This window comes from Lottia gigantea (genome assembly GCF_000327385.1).
Source record: "Lottia gigantea unplaced genomic scaffold LOTGIsca_11, whole genome shotgun sequence".
NCBI classification, from domain to species: domain Eukaryota; kingdom Metazoa; phylum Mollusca; class Gastropoda; family Lottiidae; genus Lottia; species Lottia gigantea.
This window is the reverse complement of record NW_008707001.1, coordinates 3,925,096-3,941,990: the sequence shown is the minus strand read 5'-3', so window position 1 is coordinate 3,941,990 and position 16,895 is coordinate 3,925,096. Positions and strand designations below refer to the sequence as shown.

General features: G+C 33.6%; 1 protein-coding gene across 1 annotated transcript; it reads left to right on the top strand.

Moving 5' to 3' along the window:
* Nucleotides 1-6,224: 6,224 nt before the first annotated feature.
* On the top strand, nt 6,225-14,215 carry LOTGIDRAFT_110219 (hypothetical protein; the record flags this gene model as incomplete). Its single annotated transcript, XM_009047261.1, has 15 exons — nt 6,225-6,803; nt 7,170-7,278; nt 7,548-7,654; nt 7,903-7,984; nt 8,312-8,456; nt 8,568-8,596; nt 8,925-9,257; nt 10,654-10,735; nt 11,202-11,315; nt 11,622-11,694; nt 12,146-12,376; nt 12,759-12,852; nt 13,137-13,283; nt 13,628-13,712; nt 14,053-14,215. 15 exons carry the CDS (start codon nt 6,225-6,227, stop codon nt 14,213-14,215), a joined length of 2,373 nt encoding a protein of 790 aa, XP_009045509.1.
* Between the last annotated feature and the right edge of the window lie 2,680 nt (nt 14,216-16,895).

The following is a 16,895-nucleotide window of genomic DNA, read 5'->3' as shown; positions in this document are numbered from 1 at the left end:
TCTTATGGATAAGTTGATAATTTAAATTTTATGATCAAGAGGTAGTATTCCTTTCAAGATGGGTTTCCTTATTTTCATTTCTTCATCCTTTTTCTATATATTTAATTGAATCCTATGTATTATAGGAGTGGTTTATAACTTAAACGGAAATAGCATTGTCTGCTAATCGCGCGCAAAAAGTCATGTGGTCAGTCGTGTCTTCTGCCATCTTGCTACTACTTTGCCGTTCACTTTATCAAGGGTTTCACCCTTCCATTATTCATTATTCAATTATGTAATTTTCACATTCACATTGTGTAGTCCCCTAGTGCCAAATAAAGTTTATATAGTAGTGTTTTGTTATAAATACTTATATGAATAGGAAGTAGAGGTGTTCTTATGATTGGGTAAATACCACAATTAACTCGTAATTACTTAATTACGAATTGATTCTCGTGATCAATCGGTCACTTAATAAATACAGGTAGTAAATTTCTTCTTTTCAGTATCATCATTATCCAAATTTACGTTTCTGAATAACAAACAACGCGGAATAGAGATGTCCAATAGTCCTGGTGTGTATATGAATCTTGGTCAATTTAACAGAACGACAACCCAGGCTTCAAGAGATGACAGACGTGAAATTTCCCTCCAACAAATTCAAGATGAAGATAGAGGGATGTATCGAAATAAAGATAATGTATACCACTTTTCTAACGGTAACCATATTTTTCATAGCATGCAGTAGCCTACTTTCACAATTAAATCCACAATGAAAATGAAATTTTACGCTCTTCTAGTATTCTAGTAAATGAGAACAATATTTAATTTAATCATTTCTTTGTACAGGGTTTGTAAATGTTTTTGAAACTTGTTATATTAAGCGTTTAATGACGTCACTATCACAAAGGACCTTAATGTAATATATATGAATAGTGACGTAACTAATTTTAATTGGGGAATTGCAGGAACTACAGGCGTCTGATTGAAAATTGGAATGGTGTAAATTGATTCTATCAGAGTCCCCGATACACATACTTGTTTTAGAAAACCTCTTTACAATCCCTTTAATTTATTAACATTTTACCAATTTTCGGACAATTTTTGGATTCATAGCTCTGATTTCTAGGCTTCATAGCTCTTATCTACCTTACACAGCTCTTATATCTACGTTTCATAGCTCTTATATCTTTCCAGTTGTAAGAATGATGGCACACGCCACAAGAAATGATAGAAATAAAGTTTCAATACAACAAATTGAAGAAGACGCAAGGCGGATGGATAGAAATAAAAACAATGTCTTGGATTTTCCAGATGGTATGTACAATTTAAAGCTTTCTGCATTAAAGGTAGTCCGAAACATCTGCCTCTATTCCAACCTCTGGTAGATATTTTGACAGTTATCCGCTGGAGAAGAATCAGAAAAACTAGACCGTTTTATGAAGATTTTCCACTCCTCCGAAGATGTGTTTTTTTCTCTACACCAACCGACAACTTTCACAATAGCTATTAGAGACTGGTATAGCAGGGTATCCTAGTCATTTGTAATTGATAGTCTTTTGTAATTGATAGTCATTTGTCATTGATAGTCATTTGTTATTGAAAGTCATTTGTAATTGATAGTCATTTGTAATTGACAGTCATTTGTAATTGAAAATAGAAACAGAAACGTTTTTATTGATATGACTTTATTTAAAATATCTATTCGCTTTTACTTCAGAATTTGTGAGTAATATTCCGTCAAATAGAACACAAGATTGATAGAGCTTTCTATTGGTACGTACAAACAACTTAATCTATCTTAGTCCATATTTGATATAGTCTTTGGGTCAAGTCCTTAAAAATCCCAATGATACAAATTGCTTAAACCTTTTTATATTGTTTTGCAAGATTTTGAGTTGACTGTGGTATCACAATACGTGTCAGAGACGGGTCGTGGACTAAGCGGAGAAGAGGGAGAGAAGTGTGGATGTGGGTGGGTGGGGTCATTGCTGTTTTCATTATTGTGTGTGTGTGGGGGGGGGGGGGGAGGCATACGATCGCCCCGACATACCTTTGCAGATATTTGAGGGTACTAGGTGGGAAGATCAGAGAGCCTCTCCCTGGAAGATTTTGTTATGTCAGAAGCCGGAGGATACATCTTACACGATTTTGGATTTTTCATTTTTAAAGACCCGAGAGGGGGCCGTGGCCCAAAAGTTACTGCCTAAATACGCCACTGCTATCGAAAATATATTTTGTCCAACTTCCCTTTGCATAGCTAATGACTTGTTAACCATAATTCGCTATAGAATATTTTCGACACTCGAATAATCCTATCACTATATATGGTGGCTGATTTCAGCATCTTCGCATTACTGATTTCACTATTTAAACTGGTCGCTTCTGGCTACCATACCTCTGATTTTTGATGTTTTTGCTAAACTCAATGCTTTGTATCTTATAGATTACAGGGACCTATGAAAAATTTCATGATAAACATCTATAATATTGAGTTATTTATAACCAATTAAAGTATGAAAGTTATTTTGTATATCAATCAAATAAAATTTATAACTTATTTATTTATTTGTTCATTTTAAGTTACTTCGTGGAAATTCTGGATATTGTGTGTCTAACATCTACTTGACACCCCTTAATTTTTTATTGAACTCTCCCATACATGCGTACTTTCTTTAACTTTGGTCTATAATTGTGTATATGATTGGATGAGCTCATTTTTTTAATTAGGGGTGTTTATTTGTCGTCAAATTTAAGCCAGAACTTCATGAATTCTTTACTTGATAGCGGTTGTCCAAGACATTATAGAAGTATCGTATCCACCCATATACCCACGCCTTCTAGCAAAATTCCGGTTTCTGTTGTCAGAATTATCCGAGAAATTCTGATCATATTCTAAGACAGATGATTTTGATTGCGAAACAAATTAGCTATACAAACTGTTCAATTCATTGCAGCCCGTGGAAAGTGTAATGGTACCTCGTAGACCGAAACATCTGCCTCTCTTCCAGCCTTTAATAAATAAAAGTTGAGGCTATCTATCAGAGGCTTGAATAAACGCAGATGTTTCGGACTAGGTGCCTTGGACAGAATGATCAGTTTATACAGTTTACGTAAAAAAATATCAGATGTAGATAGCTGGTTGCATGAACCAGTTCCACATGCAGTACAGTTCCTAGATGTCCCACTTTTTCACATAATATATTTATAGCCAATGAAAGATTTGGCCAGTAGGCCTATAAGAAAGACAAGTGAGTGAGTTGTCATCTGTTATGAGGCGATTCTCCGTTTGCGGTAACTAGAGTTATCGTTCGTTGCCGCAGTTATCTTTCCTTGTTATCAGGTGCCGTGCGTGGGTCTAAACCCTGCTTCAGGTTATGATTTTTGCAAACCAATCAAAACAATGTCAAACTTATGGGTTTATATATCACTCTTTAGAGTAGGCAATTTTAAACGACCGGTGCACATACCTAGATGTGCTAGCCTTAAAGGAATTGTAACGAGGTTTTCTTTAAAAAAAAATTATGTGTATCGTTGGCACTGATAGCATCAATTTGTACCATTACTTGTAAAAAGTATAAATCACCTCCTCTATACAATACAATATTTTAGCGATTTTTTAATAATGTCGATACCGTGGTGATAATAGTTCATCCAGGATATGTGCTTTCTGGATAGTTATCTGGGAGCGTAAAACGAGTTCTAAAGTACAAGGGAAATAACTCAATTAAACCATTCGGACTGCACAAATTCAAATAGGGTATTTTTTCCATTTTAATCTTTCGTTTAGAAATTTATATTAAGGCGAATTTAAATACTTAATATCTTGTCAAAACTATATACTATGCCCTTTTTGTAAAGAGAAAAGAGAAGAGAAGGGGATTAGGCAACTGCAGTACATAAATATATTCTTGGCCTGAGACTCTTGACCACTCACCCCCCACCCTCCCCCGTCACCTGATCTAAAATTCTCGCTGCTCTTGGTACATTCGATTCCGCGATCAGATCTTTCCACGTCCTTAGCCAGACTTGATTATTCGGAGAGGCAAATAATATATCCGGAGGAGAATTTGTGTATGGTGTTTAGTTGCAGTAACGGAACTGGTCGGCTGTCAGAGGGGGGGGGCAATAATTTTTTCCCTGCAATGTCCCCTTGCCCCCTGTATCTACGGGCCTGGATCTTTCCTTCATTAGAGTTTACAAGAAAATGCTGACCCCTACATGGATATTTAGCCTTTCTCAAAATGAATTAAATTTCCGTTTGTAGATGCATAATTTCTTATCTATGTAGCCCTATATTAGACGTTTAAAGGGGCGATTTCGGAAGGGGTGGGAGGGGTGGGGGGGGGGGGGGTGGTTGAGGATTGAGACATGGAAAGGGAAGGAAGACATCGGGTGATGTATTTATATCTTTTCGACTTAAACTTAAAATGATATAAAAATCACAAATCTTTAAAATTAAGGAAATTGACAAATTTATTTTTAAGTCTCAAAAAATGCACACTTAAAATGACAGCAAAATTTATTAACCACTTTCGGTTCTGTTTGCAGGCCCAGTTATTTATTATGATCACAATTTTTAACCAATCAAAATCGTTCTCCTTGTGGAAAACGACAAATTGTTTTATCAATCAAACATTCGTCATAAAACGTATTATTATTTTTGAGAAAAATATCAAAATATATCTTAATAGAAGGTAAAACATGAATAGTACTTCCATAATAATTCCATGTAACTAAATAAGTATTGATTTACACCCAAAAGCGCTTGTATTGTTTTTAAATCAGAGGAAATTGCAAAAATATAAATCATGACGTAGTATCAAATTCTCCCTACCAGCTATAAGGCGGCCATATTGGATTATGGTTATAATCACAAACGGCTGAGCTGATACTGATTTCAATTTTAACGGAAAAACCAGTGTAAGTTTTTAAATTATACCTTTGCTGTTTTGAAAAGGGCAATTCGGCGACAATTTTAGTATTTTATTTGAATTTTATACCTTTTGGAGAATGCTATAATTCTTGCTTTAATCTCAGAAATCTTTCCGTAATCATCAAAAATTATGAAAAAATCAACAATTTTTAGACGAAGAATAAAGCCGTTTTGGTTTATATTTAGATTTCTTTACACGGATAATTATGACTTTTGGTGTTTCCTTGAAATATAGAATACATTTTCTTACTATGTTTCGGTCTTGATTGGAAGTAAAATTTGAAAATAAAATGACCCTCTTTCAACGGGTTTATTGTCCGCCATTTTGACATGAAATCAAAGAAAAACAAAGTCGCCATTTTAATTTTTTGAATTAAGAAAGGAATCAGTATTTTGTCATTGACTGTTCATTTGATTAAACCATTCAGTAGAGACAAATGTTTATGAATGTAAATCTTTGTTCTCAAGAAAGTTTTAAATTGATTGTATCCAATTTTGAAAATATCTGCCTCACGCAATGTCGTAAGGCAATGAAATGTTGATATTGTGTTGTTATTGTTGGCCAGTTTACAGTTATGGTTGAGAATAATTACAGAAATTTTCACATCACAGAAATTTTTAGATGAAATATAAGATGAGCACCACATGATTGATATGCTCCATGGTTATATAATAAGTTAATCATTAAAGTTGCCAAGCATTAAATGAAAAACTGTGAAGTATTTCTATAAGATTAGTCATTTGTGACATAGGCCTACAAATCTATGTATTCTTAATCACTTATCAGTCAGTAAATCAAATAGGCTTAAGAGTATTAAATTGCAAATGAAAATTTACCAATTGAACGCTTGAGCTAAATCTAATTGAGCTTAATGGTGAAAATAAACTCAAATAACACAGTAGAGTATAGCAGTTAGCCTATATGATTATTTTGTTACGTTGCATTTTCTGCGCAGTAGAAAAATTGTTGACTCAAATCACTGATATCTTTTCATCCATACCTACTTTGCGTCTATGTTTCACCTTCCCCTCAGTCCAAATTTTGGAATTATAATTTTTGGTGATGTACCAGTATTCTAATATGATCAACAAATTTGTTTTCCAGGTGTTGCTAAATGTCCATTAGATTGAAAAATGGAGCAGATGAGAAAATATTTGTTATCAGAAGAAGAAATGATATCAATTCATACATGTAATATACTGAAATAAAGAAACTTTGAGATCTAGAGGACCAAAATAATTTGTTCCTTCCCATTGTATCAAAATGGTGAAGGAAAAACATAGTGATCAAATGGATAGAAGTGCCAATATGGAGACTAGTTTTCAGACCAAGTTTCTGCTAGAAGCTATCAGAAAAATAAAACACCAAAAACAAAGACCTAGTCTTGATCGTATTTGCAATGCGGTGAAACACAATTCCAAGTTTAGTAGAGAGGAAATTGAAAAACAACTGGATGTAGCTGTTAATAATGGAGAAATTTTGAAAGTGCTGAATAAGGGAATCGTCTCTTACAAAGATCCATGTCGAGTGTCTCAATTGAGTACAAGGTTATTAAAAATCAGCAAGAAATCAGACTTGACGAAAATAATTTTGCGATCAGTTCGTGAATTGGGAGAACACCAAGGATCCACTCTTAAATCTGTGGCCAAATTTGTGGAAGCTAGTTATAACATTGACTTGCAAGGGGATGCTGAACTCTACAGCCAATTGGAGTCCTCACTAGCCAAAGCATTAGAAAAAGGGGTGGTATCGAAAGAGGGACGGTATATCAAGTTAGTCTTAAATACAACGTTTAGTGAAACAGATTCTAATAACAGTAGTTTACAGGCTAGTTTTGAAGAAGATATTGATGATATAGATATTATTCTTCCTTTTGAAAGAAATAAGGTAAATAACTCCACCCTAATCTCTATCTAAGCATCAAATGTTTTTCTATATTGTCTGTTCTATGCAATGTTTTCCTATGAACAGGTCAGGCTATATATGTATTCTATGTTTTCATTGTACATAAATTAGTTATTGTACATGTAGGGCTACCACATAAGCGATAAGCTTATAAACTGAAATCATATCGTACTCATTTGTGTTGCTATTTGGCATGAGTAGATTATGAAAATCTTTCTGTATGAAATTTAATGGAAATGTCATAAAATACTAAAATTTTATTAGGTTCTTGTTGCTGCAAGTATTTGCACTATTGTTCATTTCATTATCAGAACAACAATTGTGACATTCTTTTGATATTTTTTCCAGAAAAGAGTGAAGCCATTACCAATTTGTAGCTATTGTTATGGTACAGTAGAATCAAATAGAACAGGGGAGAAAGAGGATCTCATCTCATGTGCAGATTGTGGCAGTAGTGGTAATTATCTCCCTTTGATTTAAAAGAAAATTTCTGTTTATAATCATACTTGAACGTGAATAAGAACTGAGATTCAGAGGGTTTAATCTACTGTTCCCCAGATAAAAACTGCTGTTTTAAAGAAAAGTAGACTAAATATTAAGTCCCAAGGATCGAGTCCATCTGCTTGTTTTTACCAAATGATTAAAGACCCATTATACAATGATAACTGCTAAAGGTCTGGGATTGTTCATGGATAAATCGTTCAAACTGTTGTTTAATTCTTTTAGGTCATCCATCGTGTCTGAAATTCTCACCAGAGGTCACAGCTAGGGTTAAAAGGCTACGGTGGCAGTGTATCGAGTGTAAAAAATGTTCCCTTTGTGGCAAATCAGGAGTAGAGGTAAGTTTTCCATATTTTTCATCACAGAAGTTTTACACAGATGCCAGTTAAGAAGTGGAAAGAAACCATTCTTTTTTTTAAAGGAGAATGTAAGAATCGTATATCAGTGTGTTTTGTTTTGAATGGCAGAGATTTTTTTCATCCACCCTAGACGACTGGTGTTTGAGTTTTGAAGCCTCTTTCATTGCTTTGGACAGATACAGTGTTAACATCATTCATTAGTGTATAATTTGATATTTCAGACCAATATGTTGTTTTGTGATGAGTGTGATCGAGGTTTCCATATGAACTGTTGTGATCCACCATTGTCAAAACCACCAAAAGGTAAATATTTTTTACAATTTTTAATATTGAACATACAGTTACCTGTATCTCTAAATTTATTTTCTCTTGAACTAGGAATAATAAGATATTGTACTTTTAAGATTTAGTTACATTGCACACTGCTTGATGCAGGAAGCTTATAAAATCTTCAAGGTGCACAAAGCTAAGCATACACAAAAGCCATTATCTCAGACAGAAGTCAGTTTTGCAATTTTCCAGGAATGTGATTTGTAATCTCCCCTTACATTGAGGATTTTATTTTTATGACGCTGAGAATACAAGTTGGGTTGTTATTCTTTCTAACCTTATATGTTTTTCTGTCCTCAGGAAATTGGTCGTGTAACCTATGTGATCCAGACAGGGGCAACAAAACTGGTCGTCAGGTACTAGAGGCTGCCAAACTATACATGGCAAAATGTCGTAGTTTTGCTCATGATATGAAAAATATGAATAATTCAGCTTCTAGAATGAAGTAAGTATGATTTAGTAACTGATTTATTGTGGAATTTATTTAACCATTGTACCTTGAGTCTGAAGTCTTATTACAAGAACTATCAAGTGTTAAAGTGTTGTAGGCATTCAGCAATACTAATGTGGGTCCATTTAAAAAAGGTTAAAACTATGATGTTTTGAATTATTGTAGGTATCCATCAATTTTGATGTAAATGTGACTTAAATACAGTTTTCTCAAGAAAAATTAGCTTGTTCGTGTGAACTCTCTTTTTTTCAATGTCAATGACAATATTCACAATATTTTTTCATCCAAAAAGTATTTTATTTAAATTTTATTCAAATATGCATTATTAAAGGCTTAGACTGTATTAAACCTCTCCAAAAGTATTCACAATTTGATTTTTAAAGTTATTTAACTCACTTTCACACTATTAACTCATTCCTAATTCAACTTTCTTCTATTTCAGAAGTTCGACCCCAAAACTAGTTCAACATAAAAGACCTGGTAGACCCAGGAAAGAAAAAACTAACGATAAAATGAAAAATGGCCACAGTTCATCTAGTGATAGTGGGGAGAGTGATGATGATACTCTGCCATTTCAGACTGATGATTTAGGAGAGGATGGTCGACCAAAAGGATTAGTGGATGGACTTTCTCGATTCTTCACTCCTACAAACAAGCGTAAATCTCGTGTATCTCTTAGTGCTTTGGACACATTTCCAATGGTTGTGAAAAATGGACAGAGACAGAAAACTAGTAAATCTCAACGAGCAGCCAACAAGCTGTTAAAAAAATCGAGAATGTTACAAGTTCATAAACGTCGGAAAAGTTGCGGAGATTCTCCAGGTACCAACCAATTGAAGGGTCTCTTTGATGGCCTGTCTCATCTCTTTACTGCCCAAGGGGAGAGGAAACGCAATAATTCCCAATATTCCCCACCGTCAAATTTTCACAAATCAATTTGTATTTCAACACCGGTATTAGATAGCCCTAGTAGCAGTAATCTAGATATCAACGATGTTTATAATTTTGATTGTCTTGAAAGCCCAGAACCATTACCACCTTATTTTGGGATGGGCATTGGGCGGGGGAGGGGTTCTTTCAAAAAGCACAGTTTTAACAGCACCAGATTTCCACCATTTAAGAAGGATGTAGATGATGCTGACTATGAGCTAATGGACAGACCTAGTAAAGGCCATCGCGGTCGAGGCAGGGGAAAGACTAAGGGTAAGATATAATGGTCGGTTCAGGGTACCGTAGCTAGAAGTTAGTCTGCTATTTAGAGACCTTTATACCTACTAATTAACAAGACAGACTATATAGTGATTAATATATGACAATCAAATACACTGCCACAGCTAATATATCCTTTTGGTTTTTACTAATCTCCATAGATCTATTGTATCTTTCGTTCATATTGTCAATCAACAAATTTAAAATGTGATGATGTTTTTATCCGAAAGCTTTATTATTCAAAACTAAAAGAGAAGTCTTGAGATAAATATTTTCTAAAAGGTACCCATCATGGATTGACCATTTTTGGCATATTTTTGAGTCGAGTCACAATTGTGTAAGAAAATGATTGATAGATATCCTTTGAAGCTAAAAATGTCCATAATTTTGTATATTGAGCAACGAGTGAAGATTACAATAATACAAGATTTTTCTAAAATTTCAAATTTTCACATCTACACAAAGTTTTTAGAATTAAGGTTTAACTTGAATTCAGTAAAAAATATGATTGATATTAAACAAATGATATAATGATTAAATAGACCTATGGATGTAATATTGTTGTTGTATAAATTTGGTCTAGTTTTAAAATGATATTGTGTTTAGTTATATATTATTTTTGGCCAAATTGGACTAATTTTTTGTTTAATTTAGTTTTGTAGAATTATGTGGCATATTTATTTTATTGTTGTAATAACACTCTGAGTTTTTTTTTTCTTTTTTTTTCAAGCATGATACTTAAAATACATGGTCTTGGGAATTACTCAATCAGTTACTTAGCAATGCATGTTGATTTCATAATTTCATTTATTTTTAATGAATTATTTTCAATTATTCAATGTTTTTATTTATTAATTAAACACTATGTTAATTAATGTTAATTGGAGTAAGACTGTCATATTACTGTGTTTATCAAGTTGTATTCTATATTTTGTAGTTGAGAATATCAAGTCTGAAGTAGACAATGATGTTTATACACCAGGCGTTACTGATGATGATATTGAAATGTTCCAGAAGGCTAGAGATATGGCACAGGAGGCTTTAACTCAGGTATACTATTTTCTGTTGGTTAACTGCTCAGTTAGTTATTTCACGTTATGAGATATTATAATGTTGTTTGGTTGAGGACGTAATCTGTTTTTATTCAACGTACCAAACACTCGATACATTTGTCCATCGTTGCATCAGACGTAATTGGTCATAGGTTTCAGGGTTCCACCTTCTAATTTTTTCAACCCAGTTTCCCCCTGTCATAGATGCAGGTTGGAGGGACTAACTTGGAAAAAGCGTCTAGTCCACAATAAACCAAAGCCCTGTGTACTACACAATCTGTGCATGTTAACAATCCTTTGACAGTTGGAAATCGATTTGATTGATTGCTTTTTGTTGAGTTTTAAGTAAAATTAATTCCTGGTTTTGCCTGTCTTGCATGAGAATGATAACATTATTTCATGTAATCTAAAATACAACTGATACATTCTTTCAGATTGTTTCAAAGTTTTATTTTTGACTATTTTAGGCAGCATCAAGCTCTGATGATCCCCCACCAACTGAACCTCAGACACGATTTCCACCTTGTATAGAATTTGGTAAATATGACATACAAACATGGTATTCATCACCTTATCCTCAGGAATATGCTGGGTAAGACAGAATAAGACATAATTAGAATAATGATCGCCCAATTTTGTCAAAGTCATAATTGACACACACCTCTACTCTTTATTATATTTTTTTGTTCATTTCAATCAATATGATTTACTGTAATGTTTGTTTAACAAGTTTACAAGTGAAGGCTTTGTGGTTCTAAAAATGGCTATTCTTTCATGAGATTGTCAATTTGAAACACTATAACATTACAAAACAGCATGATAAATCTGTCCCCCTTTTAGATTAAACTTGAATTGTCTCTGTCAGGTTCATAATTTTGATTTCTATATTCTATTTTAGGCTACCAAAACTTTTTATCTGTGAATATTGCCTGAAATTCATGAAATCTAAAAGACTGCTGAAACGTCATATGGTAAGTTTTTTGGAATATGACCTCAGCATATTTCTCTCTAGTTTACTAAGTTTACAAGTCTTGTCCTGGCTGCGTATTCTCAAAACAATCTTAGTGCTAGGATGTTCTTAATATCTTACACAGTTTCTAGGATATCCCAGCTAAAATCATTTCGAGAATATGTCGCCAGAATACTAAGTTAAGATGAATAAATTTTGTAATGATGAAAAAAATTAAATCATATTCCTTAAATCTGCGTGCACATCCATTGCTAAATGTGTTAGAGGCTGACCTTAAAGATGACTAGAAGCCAATTTTCAAAGACAAAAGAGATATTTTTGTTTCCTGTACCAATAAAGGTAAATTCCATTTGGAAACATGATTACTAAACAATTTTATCTCCCACTTTAGTATTGTGGGATTTGAAATGAACGGTAAAAATTTAATTTTCCTTTGGTTATTCTCTTTTCAGACAAAATGCCCATTAAATCATCCACCAGCCAATGAAATTTACCGTAATGGCGATATCTCAGTATTTGAAGTTGACGGAAACGTCAGTAAAATTTACTGTCAGAATCTGTGTTTATTAGCTAAGTTATTTCTGGATCATAAAACTCTGTACTATGATGTTGAACCATTCCTGTTTTATGTTTTAACTCATAATGATAGTGAAGGATGCCATTTAGTTGGCTATTTTTCTAAGGTGAGTTTCAATTTCTGTTTCCAAAGATTTCTGTTATTTTTGACTATGTGCTCTGTGTAGAAGCCATTGCTGTGAACCCTGCTCTATGAAAGATTTTTCTTCAGTTAGAAGTAGAGATTAGAATATGTGGCATTGTCCTAGCATAAATTCTCGTTCTTATGATGGAGGAAGATGAGGACGATTGCACCATTCCAATTTTCAATCAGGCTCGTGTGGTTCCTCTTAATATCTTTTGGCCTTGACGTTATTGAGATCATTAAACTCTTAGTTTTAGAAAACCTCTTTACAAACCTTTTAATTACATTGAGAATAAGAAAATATATTATCAGTCTATATCATATCATGTATTACCATAACGTGTATAAATTTATATTATTTACAGGAGAAACACTGTCAACAGAAATATAATGTATCTTGTATCTTATCAATGCCTCAACATCAACGTAAAGGTTATGGTAGATTTCTCATTGAATTCAGTAAGTAACATAAGTCATTAACCATCATTAGAATACTTATTGAAATACATATATAAATCGTGATAAATTGGTATAATTAAGTCAAACAAATTGTGGAAGATTAGCGACCTTGAATAAATAATCTATTCTCATACTTCCAGTCGATCTAGCCGTAAATTGGTAAGGATAATCTGGAAAAGATTATTGCCAAGGAACTGCTGATAGACTGGATTCTAGTGAAACTTAGTTGTTTTACTTCTAAACTCTCTGGAAGCAGAAGTGACATTTCTAGTCTGTATTTTCAGGTTATTTATTATCACGTATCGAAGGTCAACCTGGTTCTCCAGAAAAACCCTTATCAGATCTGGGGAAAGTATCATATCTAGCTTATTGGAAGAGTATAGTATTGGATTATTTATCTAAATTTACAGATAGTAAACTCAGTATCAAAGGTTAGTAATATTTTTACTTTCAAAGATATTTCCGATCAACTCAGAATTTCTGACATCAGACCTATCAAAGGCAACTGTATGTGAAAACATACATTCAAAATTTATCGAGAGTCAAACAAAATGAATTTTAGAAACAGTATTCACATTAAGTATTATGAGAAAAGGAGACCTTACGTCAAGTTGGATGAATGTGTGAAAGAGATCCTGTGAAAGATAACATGCCTCATTCTTATCACCTAGTATGAGTAACTTCCTCATGTACTAGTATCTGTATGAAATAGGATAATAATGTGCTTTTCTGATTTGATCTCTCTATTTATTTGAATGTTATGATTATTTTTTAGCAATAAGTAAAAGTACTGGTATATGTGCCTGTGATATAGCTCTCACTCTACAGAATCTCAACTTAATCTCAAAGAAAGATGGAAAGTAAGTCATTTCTTCTATTGTTCAGGGAACAGGGCACTCTAATGTGCATGTAGAAGAAAAGTTCTACTTCCATTTTATATCAGTGTTATGTTGGCACTCTTTGTTGCATAAGACTCTAAAGAGACCTAATTGATATACAATGTAATTTGCAAGTCCATCATAGAAAATGCACTGTGTTTCATTAAAACATGATCTAGAAAGCCTGCTTTTTTATTAAGGTGCCTTATAGTTATTAAAAATTAATCCACTGTTATTTACATTCCAATGACAGTTAAATATTTGTATGATTCCTCCTATGACACACTGCATGGTATTGACCTATAACTAATTTCATTTACAGAGTTGTCATTGTTAAAAATGACAAGATGATAGAAGAATATCTAGAAAAAAGTAAAAAGGTTAAAAGATTAGAAATAGACAGTGAATGTTTACGTTGGACTCCATTAATTACTACTCATCAGTTACAAGAAGAAGAGGAAAAGGTTGAAAATGAGGTTATTTAGCATGGCTGCTTTAGTTTCTTTCTTTTTATTTTTTTTTATTCATTGAAAACCCATCACATTGCTCATTATTTTCACCTGTATCTTTCCCGGTGTGTGTACTAGTGTCTTTGTATTTGAATCATTTTGCATGGCGTGGATTGTTTAGGAAAGGTGTCATATATAGTATTTTATTAATGAGCACAGCATGAGAGATGCAGGGAAAACTAGGTTTGGAAGAGCTTGTATGAGCTTACACCTATTTTAGATTTTATCATGTGGGAGAAAGAAAGTGGAGATCAAGTTGCTTTGTATGACAAAGGCCACCATTTTGATACAAATTGTCTGCATGACTGACTTCACTGACCATAGTGAATGTACATTTTCATGTATTTTGTTGTTATGCTAAATTGTAGTGTGTTAGAGGCATTAATGTTGATTTAAATCCCCTCCACTACAAGAAACCCTGAGAACCTTCACACAATCCTTTGAAAATCCCTTTAAAATCTCATTTATCAGACCATATCAGTCACAATCATTCATTAGAACCATGTTTTCTGTACTGGCTATTTCATGCTTGCCGCTTTATTTTATACTAAACATACTCAATTTGGTTGTTGTAAGGGTAGAGGAATTGTAAGACACAGGCATTTGTTTCTATTTCCAAGTACTTTAGGCTATTTTGACTGTGATTATGCTTACTCTGCTTGAAGGATAAACAAATGCCTGTGTATGAATGGGTAATCTGTTAATGAAATACTTGTTTCGAAGTGTCTCTGATTGTACACTTTTCTTTCCATAACTCTGGAATTTTCACATTTTGTTGGTTTCATTCAGCAAAATTCTCAACCATTTAGTAATTATTAGTTTAAGTCAGCTATATACAATGCAAATATGACTGTCCATTACTTAAACTTGTCACTTAAAACGAGTGACAAATAAATCAGTGACATATATTTCATTAACAGATCATTCAGACATTTCTATTTGAATGTATTGTGAACAATATGACCTCTATTATACAACAACACCTATCAATAAGCCTGTATAAATAATGACCCTATTTATATGTAAGATGTTTTCTCTAATCACAGTTAAAGAAAGTCAATGAAGAAGTTGATGGTATTTGTGAAGATAGTAAAGATGATAGTCCAGTTAAAGTCAGGAGTCCTACACCACCTCCTGTTCTTAAGAAAAAGGTAAAACTTTTCTTAGATTTTTTTGTCTGTTACATTGGCCCCTTAGTCAATGATCCAGGGTTCAATCCTGGCATAGGTCGTATTTATAAACCTGGTTGGGACAATCAAACATAGTTCCAAGCTGTGAGACAGGCTGTGCATGTTAAAGATCCCTTGAATGTTGGAAATCAAAGATGATTACTCTAAAGCTGCTTTCCTGGCAAAATTTCCCTCGTTGTACACTGCAAGACAGCTGGCTTCATGAACCTAACCAGTGCAGTAAAACTCATGAAAAAGACTGTCTGGCTGTAGCACAGTTTTTTAGAGCTACGAAATCTTTACATGAAGTACAACTTTTGTTACAACAAAAAACTGGTTGTCATGAGTTTTAATCTCAGCCGGCATGTGGATTTCTGGTGACCGTGAATAATTGTGTGATGTTCAAGACTAATTGATCCATGTCATCTTTTCCAGCCTGGAAGAAAACCTGGAAGAAAGAGACTAAACAGTTCATTAGATACTTCTAATAATAATTCAAGTGAACCTGACGCAAAGAGAAGACGTAAAAATGGTGTTGGAGATATCAGAGATTATTTCATGACAGGTTCGTTAATAATCCTTTCATCATAACCGCTTCTCTTCAGGCCTTCAAATATGTCATTGGTTGCTGAAGAGATTGTGTTTAACTCCCTTCAACACTAGTTACCACTCTTCCAGCTATATCGTTTTGTGATAAACAAAGCATTTTCCTTTCTTTATTGACCTTTACAAACGGCTATATTACTTTGTAGCAATGGTGAAGCTGCTTTTAGCAATGTCTTAAAGAAATATTGGAGTTCAGGGTACATGAAGGTTTACATCCAATGTTCAAAAGGTTTTTTAATGAAATAATGTCTTTTTCTATGAAACAGAAAAATGGTCTTAGAGAATTTTGTTACACCAGCTGAGTCAAATATACTGCTCTAAAATATTTATATTGATTATTATTTTGTAGATAAACCTCTGACAAATGGAGTCAATAAATCTGCAGTAGGAGTCAACAATGGAACCCCAGTGAAGAGAGGACCTGGCAGACCAAAGAAAGAGAGACTCCCCATTCTTGATAATGATTTAATCATGGTAGAGGATAAATCAAATTCATCTCAGGCCCCAGAGCCCCCTATAGAGAAAAAGAAGTCAGGGTGGCCAAAAGGAAGACCAAGAGGGCCTAGGAAGAAAACACAGAAGAGATTGATCCGATCACCAAAGGCAAGCATAATTGTGGTTACTTTTTCTTTAAATCTGTTACATTATTATATTTAGCCCTTTAGCTTAGTGAATGTTCTGATATTCACAATATTATGATGCTTTACAACCACATGGACTTTGAAATGGCCATTAAAAATGAGGTTATGTAAAGTTAAAGTCTGATGATTGGTCTTTTTGAGGAGATGAGTAGAGTAATGGTGCTGTCCTAGCTAGAATTACCCTCGTTGCATACTGCTTCAAGGAGCCTGTCTTCTTTAGTCCAATGAGGTGCATGATGG